The sequence below is a fragment of the Melospiza melodia genome, chromosome 14 (genome assembly GCF_035770615.1).
Source record: "Melospiza melodia melodia isolate bMelMel2 chromosome 14, bMelMel2.pri, whole genome shotgun sequence".
Lineage (NCBI taxonomy): Eukaryota > Metazoa > Chordata > Aves > Passeriformes > Passerellidae > Melospiza > Melospiza melodia.
In genome coordinates, this window is record NC_086207.1 from 12,304,058 (window position 1) to 12,316,250 (window position 12,193).

The 12,193-nt window shown below is 40.3% G+C and overlaps 1 protein-coding gene across 2 annotated transcripts in view; it reads right to left on the bottom strand.

Annotated features, from left to right (window-relative positions):
* The window catches only part of TRPC7 (transient receptor potential cation channel subfamily C member 7), a 64,323-nt gene extending 52,869 nt beyond the window's left edge, over positions 1-11,454 (bottom strand). For both annotated transcript variants that reach the window (XM_063168720.1, XM_063168719.1), the window contains exon 1: positions 10,684-11,454. In XM_063168720.1, coding sequence (XP_063024790.1) covers positions 10,684-11,436 — 753 coding nt within the window. In that variant the 5' untranslated portion in view covers positions 11,437-11,454. The remainder of the gene's footprint in view (positions 1-10,683) is intronic.
* Positions 11,455-12,193: the final 739 nt, after the last annotated feature.

A 12,193-nucleotide genomic window follows, 5' to 3' on the forward strand; every position in this document is an offset into this window, starting at 1 on the left:
TACAAGCAGCACATGCATATCAGGAAAAAGACTCCTCCTAAATCCATCCTGCAAGTGAATGTTGACCTAATTGCAAGCCACTGCAAATGATATTAGTAATTAAAATAACCTTATGTTTTCCAGGTCTCAAAGAGCCAACTACCACAGTTCTCAATGCCCAGCAAGGAGAGCTTCTAATAAAACTGGTCACAAGCATCAGAGTGGGTGAAATTGTAGTTCCCATGGCAAATAAAAAGCAACGAATCACTTTGGAAAAATGTGATTCCAGCTGCTGAGTCCTGGCACAGGGCAATCTTGACTTTATGGAAATTCTCCTCTCTTTGAGAAGAGCAGACCTAGAAGTCATGCTGTAGAACCTTCTTGAGCAGAAATATGAATATAAAAAGTGCATAATTATATCTCTTTGTTCTAAAATGAGTTCAGATCCTGGAGTTGGGACAGTGAGAATGAAATGACACCCAGTGGGTAATGAGCTGTTTCCATGCTGCACTGGTCACAATTTCCCTGCAACGAATTAAATTCCAGAAAATTGCCATTTTTGATCATGTGAATGCCAAAAAAACATAGTTTCTACAGTACTTAGCACCATTTTAAAGCAATATGAAATTGTTTGTATACCATTACTGTTTATCCACAATTCTCTGAATAGTCTGCCTGGACCCAGTGAGGATAAGTTCATCATAATTATGTACAATAACAACAATTAACAACATAATGAGGGATAAACTAAATCACTGCCCATCTGCATCCTATTTGATGTCAAACTTGAGATCCCCAGAATGTGTTACTTCATTTACATTCACTAATATGATATTGATTCCCTACAGTGCCTTGGATAAACGTACCTGACTCCATTCTCCCATCTGCTGCTCTAACACCATTATTCTATTCCGAGCAATCATCATCATTATGCTCATTTGTATTTCCAGTAGATATCCCTTCCCAACGTAAATAATGAGCAGCACTCTTTGGAAAGCAGTCATCTTGCTCATCACAAACCTCCCAGATCCTAACTATTCCCAAACCCCAGTGCTGGTACCAGCTGAATGGTTGGCCATTTGCTGGCACTAATTAAATGCAAAGCTTAAAAATGTTGGATTGGAATGATATCACAGTAGTGATCACAGCCTTTTCTGTCTGTTTCCCTCAACAAGAATTGGATTTTAGCTGTCTGAAAAATATGTTCATCTTTGGTGCTCTAAGGTGGACCCCTTTTGGTACCAGTCATTACTGAGGGGAGGAAGAAGGGGGATTGTGTTGCTGTGCCATTTTATATCAGTTTATAAAACAGTAGGGCAACCCTGATGAAGGGACAAATGACCAAGAGGACTCCATTGATATAGTATAATAAAGTAATTAATTGGAAGGCTAATTAATTACTTTATTATAGTATATAATTCTATACTATACTACACTACACTACATCTAAACTGAACCTGCACAAACACTCAACTCCACTGAACAAAACCTTGAGACTCTGCTGACTCACAGTCTGCACACACACTTGGCCCGGATAGGCCAAGGAAACAAAAACACCATCACTCTGAGAAAACAATCTCCATATTGCATTCCACTTTTGCACAAACACAGGCACAGCAAATGAGATAAGAATTGTTTCTTCTTTCTCCGAGGTTCCTCACTGTGATTCACAGAAAATATCCTTGGGAAGTTGAGCCTTGCTTTTCTCTGTGAAGAGAAATGTGGCCACAAGTAAGTGTGCTGAGAAAATTCTCTTAGATAAGTGGTATGTAAGGGCAAGCTCAAAGTCAGAGGAGCTCTGAGCTCCCTGCAGAGGACCCAGTGACTGGGATGGAAAGGCCCAATGAGTCTTTCTTTCCAACAGCAGCTCAGGGCAGCAGGAACCCTCTCACTGCCCTGACACTGACAGCATGCACCAGTTTGAGCACCAGGACTCATTTTGTCTTCCACGCTCAGTGAGCAAGAAAGGAAAACACTCTGTCACTGTTAACTAAACACAGGCAAGTGGCCAAATCACTGTCCCTGCTCCCAGAGCTCCTGAGCAGCTGGTAGCAGGGCTGGCAGGGAATTTGGGATGCTCTGCTCTGGAGAGCTGCGAGGGCTCCAGCCCAGCCATGGCACAGGGACAGGGCAGCCAGGGAGCAGCAGGAGCTGGCACACAGGGGTTTGTCTCACCTTTATTGCTTAGAGACTGGAGAGATAAAGGTTCATCCCGTGGGAGAATCCAGATCTTTGGGAGAGATTGTGCTAGGGATCAATCCCACCTACTGATACACCAGCCCATCACGCCTTGCTGTGATGGATCCAAGATGTGAGTTGCTACTCCTCATTTGTATAAAGAGAGGAATCCATGAGCAGGTTTCAGCCTTGGATCAGACCTGCTGGTCACCCCAATGCTTCATTGCATGTCATTCTTTCAAAGGATGAAGAAAAAAATTATGGCTACAACAAATCTAAAGATGATGGTCAAATGGGTCATGATTTTGCCAGCGACTGAGTTTTCCTCCCATGTTAAAGCTGTTATAAAGATCATCATGTAACAATAATGAGATTGTGGTAAGCTGAACTTTTAAATTTTTGAAGTATTTCTAAACTATTCGTATAGGGATTTTCCAGCTCCTCAGAAATGGGCTCTTGTTGGAGGATGAGCTGCTTATTTTTAAGAAAACATTGAAATCCCAGGAGGAAAATTACCTTAAAGCAATTTCACCTGGTTCCAGATTTTACACTTATTTCTCTACCTGGCTAAAGCATCTCAGTGATTGGCTTAAAAGCTTTATATATAAAAATGCTTCTGAATTGCTTGGCAGTGGTGAGGCAACTGCTGTGCTACTTCCTTATGTGACACTTTTCTATTGCTCTCTGCTTCCCAGATGTTTTCTCCCATTAATGATCATAAGAGAATTCCATGTCATTTTATATTTTTATGATCGTGTCTGTTGCTCACCTAAACTAAAATCCTGCTCCAGGGACGTGTTCAATCAAGCTGGGAGCAGTAAGATGTGAGTGCTGCAGTTGCAATGTTGCTCATCCTTAACTGAGTAGGACTAAAAATGACTTCCCAGGGAGCTGTAAAGGGCAATAAACATTGCACTGATGGTGTGCACACTGGCATTGCCAAAAATCTCACTTGCAGTAGCATCACAGGGAACAAAAGTATTCCAGCTACACTGTCTGGGAGAGTCAGATATTTCCAGGGTTACATCTGTCTTGCCATCCTCAGATGTTGAAAGTTTCCTTCAAGTTTTGGAGATTATTTTTAGGGGAGAAAAATCTTTGAGGCACTAATTCAAATATTCCATTTTCTTACACTGGCGCATTGTCTATGCTTTGATGTGTAGAAAAACCTTTTTCCCCTTTTCACTCTTTCAAAAGAGAGAATGGGCTGGTTCCCTAGGAAAGTAGAGAAAAGTTTTTCCTGCATATAAAGTATTTTGATAACTTTAAAGAGGTTTTTTTTTCAGCTGGGAGATTTTAACAACAATGTCACCTCCTAAGGTGGGTGAAATAACCCTGTGGGCAGTGGACATTATCCAGTTTTATGTGACTGCTCAGTGGCTTGTGCTGCCAACAGAGTTACAACTTCCATGAAAAATGGTCTTCATTTTCCCAGGTACAGGTGTGGGCTGTGGATGACTGAGTTAAACCCTTCACTGTGAATCACAGCACCTACTGCTCTGCTTGACTGTGAGCAGACACAGACAGATGCTAACACACCTTCACACACAGAGATACAAATCTGGGTTTCTCAAGGCAGCTCCAGACATCCCAGCTTTGGCAATGGCTCTACACCACTCTGAAAAGCTTTGAAGATTTTCTTCTAATGCAACATTTTAAAACCATTTTCCTTGGGCAATATGCCAGGCAGAAAATTATTTAATCACAGAGCCTAAAAAGAGCACTTACCAAAACAACTCCCAAAATATAAAGGATATTTCTTAGTTTATAAATATGTAGAGAGCAACATAAGAGTCACAGATTTGGTGGGTTCTAAGGGCAGAAAGACTATATATATTCTTTTTCCACAGTTTCTGCTACATATCCTTAGAAAAATGTAACCACGATTAATTAATTGGCTATTAAGACAAAGCTGGTGTAGCAGCTATCATTAGTGAATTTGTCTCTGAAAAAGAACAGCATAGAGAATGAGTTCCTTCTGCACAGAGTGAGTCCCACTCAGTGAGCCAAACACTGATTTCACTAGCAGGCTTAAATCTATTCTCCTTCTCCCAGGCTATTTCCATTATCACTTTTAATTTCCTCTCTTATTTTAATACCTAATTTGTTCCAACAAGAAGTTAAACTTGTAACAATAGGAAATTTGTTTTCCTGCTTTACTGGGACTTGATTCTTTCCTGTACTATGAGCTGGGTAATTAATTGGTTGTACCTGTTTATGCATTTGCTTTGCACAAGGGAAAATTAAAACAAAAACATCACAGGTTCTAAATGTGAGTGTTTTCATGGCAGTGGGGAAAATTGGCTTATAGGTGAGAGGGGGAAAAAAAGGATCAGTTCTTTTTAAAAGTTCAAAACGACCAAACCACATCCTTGACTCCATCCCTAAGAAAAAAACATAAAATAATATTCTCACTAAAGATTGACCAGGAAAAATTAATATCCAAAAAATATCACTTGTGAGTAGTGATGTTCCTATACTCATTTGTACTGGGATGCTTAGTTTTCAAAACAGGCAGTAGGTAAGACTGAGAGCTGTGCAAGAGAAATAAAAACAGTAATAAAAGGCAATGAGTATATTCTTCCTACCAGACCAAATTTCTGAAGTTCCCTGCTGCCTTCTCTTCTTAAAACCCAGCAAAGTGAAACATAAAGAAAAAAAAAGAAAGCTGCTTAAAAAATCCCTCTCTTTAAAATGCAACTCCTGTCTGGAAGGAAAATAAAGAAAAGAACAGAATGTCTGAAAAATGAAAAGCTTAACAAATGAAAGCTTAAACAAATGCCGTATAAACACACTAAAGCCTTTAAGAGCAGCTTGCTGAAATAATAAATATGAGTCATAAAAAGTATTCCCAAACATAACAGAAGCAAGATGTCTGCCAGAGAATATGTTGAGGGCAGAGATTAAGAAAAGATGAGAAGATCACTGAAGGAAGAATGGGTCAGAGCGGAAATATGAAGTGATGGATTTACAGGAATGTTCATGAGGCTAATGAGAGAGGTTCCCACGCCAGTTTCTGCTTTCAGTGGGAGATGAGTTGCAGGCACAGCTCCCATCAGTCAGTCCTGAGAGCAAACAAACCCCAGAGTCTGTCCAGCCTGGGTAGGAAGCAGAGTTTATAAGTGCAGCCTTGCTGGTTTACAATCTGAGGGTTTTCAAGTACTTTTCTTTTTCCAAGTTCACTGTTATCCTCCATTCTCTCAAAGTATTTCCCCATCCTACTATTTTACTTTTCAATGTTTTATGCCATTTTCCATCTTTTTATCACTCATTTCAAAACACCAAGAGTCTAATAATGATTTTTTAACTCCCTGCTGCATGGAGCTAGAAACAACAAGAAAATGGACTAAGTCATTTCTCTCTAAAGTTTAAGTTAAACATATCCTGTGAAGTTAACGGTTTATAGTTAAGTAGGATAAAAGCTGGAGCTGACTTACTGAGGCAAGAGGAGTGCCAGATCATCCTAACAAGTCACAGAGTCTCAAGGGCTGTTTTGTTACTCTTTCAGCATCATGAGAACAGAGGGGTTTGAGGCTCAGCTGCTCTGCATCCCTGCAGCCCAATGGAAGCAGGGGCAGCTCAGGCTCATCCCTGCAGCATCCCCACACTGGACTTGCTGCCCACCAGCCTCTCTCAGTCCCTGAGCCTGCACCTGAAGCTCACCTGCACATGAGAGCAGGCTCACTGCCAGGACCTGCTTTTGGATCCCAAAAGCTTTTAGAGAAAGTGTTGTAAAGGAAGAAAAACAGGAAGAAACATATAAGTGAGAAACAAAACAGGTTCTGCTGTAGTAATTGCACTGACAATGTTGGTGGGAGCAGTAAACAAAGACCACACACCATATGTCTTCCAGGTGATGATTTTGATCTTGCTTTTAGTAACATTTTAGTCAGGACGAGCTGAGCTCTGATTTACTGCTTATGGTTGGTGAGATCTTTTCCAAGCCTCCTTTGCGAGGCCCTAATTTGATTTGTCTGGATTGCTAAATTGAAATGATTTGCCTGATTTACTTCATCACAAGGATGCTTCCTGACACACACAAGCATGTGGTCCAAATTGAGAGCATGCAAGGCTGTAAAACAGTGCTGGCTGTGGAGGGGGATCTCACCAGAAAAAGGAGCACACAGTCACTGCTTCAGGAAAAGTAAACAGAACTATTATTCTGGGAATCACTCAGTTTCCACATTGTGGACAGTAGCATTAAGCTGATGCTGCTGTTAAAGGCAGTTGCAAAGGCATTTCCTGCAGGCTGTTTGCTAGAAATTCAATCTCCTAAGGCTTTTGATAGACATATAAAAACAATTCTGTTGACACTGCTTTTAATATTCCAGTCTTGGAAATGAGTCACCTGGCTGTGAACAGCTGGTAACTGTGCAGACATCTGCATATGCTCTCCCTCCAAGCTGCCACAAGGGAGATGGATTTCTCTGGACCAAAGAGGAGAGCAATTCTCATCAGCCCGGCTCAGGGGTGATGCTGCTTCAGATGGACAAACCCTGGCTCTGTTATTCACACTGCAAGTGACATCAGACTTATTTATATGAGCAAAACAAACAGAATCTTCTGGTAGATGGCACAAGGATTATTTACTTTATGACTGAGGTCCAAGATCTGCAAGCTTTTAAAGAAATTGGAATGCACAGAGATGGTTTTTTTTTGAGTAAAAAGGGGAGAATGAGAGAGGAGAATTCTTCCTGTGTGGGCTAGAGGGATCCTAGCTCTGCTAGGCTGACAATAAATGCTTTCTCCCTCAAAACAGCTTCACATATTAATCATTAGCCTAATATCTGTTTTCCTCCCTTTGTGGAAAACTACAAAGCACTTTAACTTTGTCCTATAATTGTTTTAATTGTACTTTTGATTTTTGAATTGAGGAGCCCCTCAGTTTCCTGCCCAGATTTTCCTACACTCTGCAGAGTCATGGTCACTTGGAACCCTTCAATCCACATGGGATCCTCTCTTTCTCTGTGTTCCCAAGGGCAATGCAGAAGGGACCCGTCCACTGGACTAAATGAGGCCCCCACTCTGTACTGCCTTTGCTCCAGTGAATGTTGGTTTGGCTTTTTAAAACAAAAAAATTAAAACTAGAAAGAGAGAAAGTAATGAACTTGTTCTTAATTTTGAGCTTTCAAGTGGGATATACAAAAATGACAAAGCACTTAATTAAGGTATTTTTTTTTCAGCTTAGGCTGCCTCCACTAGAGGAGAATATCATTGCTTAAAGACCTGCAAACATACTCAGGGGCTCTGATGTTTGCTTCTCTCTCTTCTGGAATCCATCTCTTAGGGGTTTCCCATCCACCCCACTTCTACATGTATTTTCATAGAAACAACTGGTTCCACACTTTTCATTTTACTTTGGGGAAGGGGTTTTATTTATTTCTAGACTAATGGACTACATCTTTCATAGCAATTTTTTTTTTCTACAATTAACGAGAAATCTTGTTTTTTGACAAAATTTTGCAAACCTGTTTCATCAGATTTGCAGCATATTACTGAATCTTAGCAATTTAAGGTGATAGAAATCTATTCAGTTTCTGCCACAGTAAAAAACTAAAGAATGGATAATTTGGCCTACCACAGGTAACACAAGTTTTCTTCTTTAAAGTGGTCCACATGGCTGTTTTGCTTCACATTTCTCTGCACAGAGAGGCAACTTGCTTAAAAATTTTAATGTTCTTTAAAAAATAGCACATGCATTGGCTTCTCATTTGGATGTGCTGAAAGGTGCTATTGCATAAGAGATTTGGGGCAGCAAGCAGCAGGAGAGAGGCACTTCATTTATATTTTAATTAGCTCATGCTAGCAGTTTCTTCAGAGGTTACTAAATTACTATTTGTCCACCTACATTATTAAAATTTTGTGTCTTTCCGTTTCAAGAACTCTTTGTACTTCCTGAAAACTGCATTTCTGCAATCGCACATAATTTTTAAATAATGTTCTTAAACAATCCTGAGTGATAATTTTATAAATCTGTTGAGTACCAATTTTAATTATAGAACTTTAGGAATCAAACATTTTAAGTTTCTGGGAAAATTCTATTTTAGTCACAAAAAAAGCCCTCTAGAACTTGTCTAATTTCATAAACTTTCTTCATTTGCAGACTTCTTAAATGCATTTTCAGCAATTGTGTTCTTTCCTCAAAATAAATTCTTAAGTTGTCATGTTCTGTGAAAAACCCCCCACTGTTTTATTAATACCCTATTTCACATCACACTGATTATGTTAATAAGAATAAATATTTTTACATAAATACATACCTCTGGGGGTTTTTTTTTGTTTTTTTTTTTGCTACAGTGAGAATGGATTAGAATCTTGAGAACTTTCTTATTTCTGGAAGAATGAATATAGCAAAGGAATGTGAAATCTTTGAAGAAAACTTATGGTATGAGTAGATACTTCACTAACATTCACAGATGTGTGCTGCACAGACCCTTCCAACAAGACAATGAACTTGGAAAACCTGGAAATGCATAATTTGGCAAATGGTTTCTAATGTTTTGGGGGATTTTTGGGTATTGATTTATTCCCATCTATTTGCCAGTGCAGAGATATAACCACTGTGGAGCTCTTCAATATTGGATTGTTGGTTTGCTCCTGGAGGATTTTTGCAAGAGAAGATTCTGGTATTTTTATATCAGAAGAGTAAATACATTTACTTTTCTGCAGCCAGACACTTATCAGGACTGACAGGCACACAATGCTTAGGGCTGCTCATGCTCCTCTCAATATACAACTGTCTATGAAAAGAATCTGGAGCATTAATGAGATATTATTGTTGTTAAGTGTGGGCATGAGCCTCCTGTGCCCTCACACTGGAGCAACCCTCACTCAAGCACTGGGATTCACTGAGCCCAAGGAGGTTGCTTCAGTCAGACTGAATCCAAATAAAACTTCCCCTTCAAATTATTGTGTCCTTGCATTCTGATGTACATGGGGAAAAAGAGATTGCAAAATTTTACCATGATTTTATTGCCCAAAAGATCTCAGCGGGTTGCTATTTTTTCAATCACAAAGCCTGATAATCTGTTTTCTTCTTACTTTTAAAGTGGAGAGCCCAGATTCGTAGAACCATTTAGGTCAGAAAAACCTTCTAAGATCCAGCTTTAAACCCAAGACTGCCAAGGCCACCACTAAACCATGTCCCCAAGTGACACTTCTGCACATCTCTTAAATCCCTTCAGGGATGGTGACACAGCCACTTCTCTGGGAAGCCTCTTCCAGGGCTTGACCCCCTTCTCTGTGAAGAGATCTTCTCTGATATCCAGCCTAAAACTCTCCTGACACAACATGAGACTGTTTCTTCTGTTGCTTGTTATCTGGGAGAAAAGACCAAGCCCCACCTGGCTACAGCGCCCTTCAGGGAGCTGTAGAGACTGAGAAGGTGCCCCCTGAGCCCCCTTTTCTCCAGGCTCAGCCCCCATCTCCCTCAGCTGCTGCTCATCAGACTTCTGTTCCAGACCCTTCCCCAGCTCTGTGCTCTTCTCTGGACCTGCTCCAGAACCTCAAAATCTTTATTGGACTGAGGGGCTCAAAACTGAACACCAGCCCCACCAGTGCCTGGTGCAGGGGGATGATCTCCCCAGTCCTTTGTAGTATAGAGCTACAAATCCTGAAACAGATGCTTTAACACATGAATAGTTCTCTTAATTAGAAATGATGGATTCCTGGTGAGCATCCTGCCCCAGTGTACTCACAACACGGAATTTATTACCCCAGAGTCACTGATCCTGATTGTAGCTGCACAATAGCCATAAGTCAGAAAAAAGGCTAATGTTGATGGCTGAGCCACTGAAAATGAGGGGTTTAATGACTAATTTATATTAGAAAGGAAGACAATGCTCTTTACATCATGTAAATGACATACAGAAATACTGCAAATGGCATTGGACATTTACAAACTCATTATGATAATGGAAATCTCAAATAACTTGTAAGAGAGTTCCACAAGCTCTACTCTTATATTTGGCATGATGATAAACTTCATAGCTATTTATTGATTGTTTCTCTTTTCCTTTTTCATGCAATTCATCATGTATAGATGCAGCACCAAATCATTAAGATGCAATGCAGTTTAAAATATTTTACAGAGAACCAAAATTTCTTGATTTATACCTTTTATCATTGTAGCAGAACTAGATGTACTGGATTCTTAAAACAGTGTCTAGAACTCTGCTTCTAAAATAGATTGCTCAATTAAAAGACTTACCTTTCTTACAAAAAACGAGTCTCCATTTTTTGAACAATCTAATTTTTATTCCTGCTGCAAACTAGAGATTCTAAGCAATCACAGTGTGCAACACAGAAACTTAAGCTTCTGCTGTAATATGCAATGTTCAGTTCCAAGCATTTATTAACTGGAGATTGACAGTGATCTGAATCTATGCATAGCTAACACATCTGGCAGTCTCTGCCAGTCTTACTCCCCCACCTCTCAAACATCAGCCCAAAATTTGATCAAACATGTAAACTACTCAATAGCCTGAACACTCTCAGCCCACGGAAAAAGGCACAGTGGTGAGTTACCTTAAATTCAGTTTCAATGTTGGCTAGCCTGGCCAGTTCATTGCTAAGCTCTAGAGCAGTAAGGACAGGGTCTTCACTGGACAGAGACAAATAAGCAGCACTGGCTAATCCCTTGTAGGCATTCATTCTTGAGCGAGAGTGGCTAAAGGAGTCTTTCCTCTGCTTTTCCATACATTCATTGCACTTGCAAAAATAGTCATGCGGCCTTTCAATCCGTGCACCTTTGAGAAGTAAGATATGAACAATTTCATACTCCTGGCAGTGGGCAGCAAGGATGATGGGGGTAATGTCGTGGGAGAAGCGAGTTCCATCTTCATCGTAAGCGTAGAAGTCATCGTCCCTCAGCTCCTGCTCCAGGGGGCTGAGCGTGAGGCGCTGTCCCTGCGCGAAGGCCGGGTGGTTCAGGATCGCCTCCACGATGCGCACGTACCCTTTGCTGATGGCCAGCAGAAGGGCATCCCCAACTCGGGCCAGGTTCTCCTTCTTGAGGAGCAGCTCTGTCACTTCCAGGTGCTCGTTCCCCACGGCCAGCTGGAGGGCGTTCTGTCCCATGTAATCGACGCAATTGAAGTTCAAGGTTTTGGATTCCTCCAGCATTTTCCGCACGACGGGAATGTTGCCATACTCTGCGGAGTCCAGGAAATGCTCCTCCTCCGCGGTGAGGCTGGTGCCTTTCTCGTTGAACATGTAGGCAGGGCCCCGGATGGCCTGGCGCCGGCCCTTCTCCCGAAGGGTGGCGTGCCTCCGATGCATGTCTTTAGAATTGCTGTGTCTCAACCTGCAGAAAACCACAGAGGAACGTTGGTTACATCCTAGCACAGTCATGATTTCACAGGACCTGGAATAAGGTTGGAAATGTGTCATTATGACCACATCTGACTAGCTTTGTGAGGCCTGCGCCAGTTACTTAAAATCATTTAGGATATATGTGGAATAAAGATTAGCTTCTGAACAAAAGACAAGTGATTTGCTCACCCTTCCTGATTGCAACATGGATGCACATCCTTGACTTGATAAATAGGAAAATAAATGCATAATTTTATAATAGATATTATTTTATATATTACATATTATTATATATATGATATTATTTTAGATATTATATATGATATGATATTACAATATAAATATATAAAATATATAATTACATTCTTATATTTTATAATATATATAATTTTCCATTTGTATTGTCTACATCATATTTAGGATTAATGTACATAAGACAAGATTTCTCTGAACCACTCTTCTTGAATTTTGTCCTTGAGGGCACAAGCCCTAAAGAAGGTTAGCAGGACTCTCCCTTGGCAATAGACCTAGGATCAGGCCAGTAAACTATGTTCCATAAAGTTTATATGCTTCTAATTTTAAGCACATGGTAACAAGGATAATTATATTGCATATTCTGGTAAGATTCAGATGGTACAAGCAAACCATCTATTCATTCCCTTCTTTTTTTCAAGGTACATAATACCATTTTTCTGTTTCCTGATCTAGAGAGTTTAATAATGAA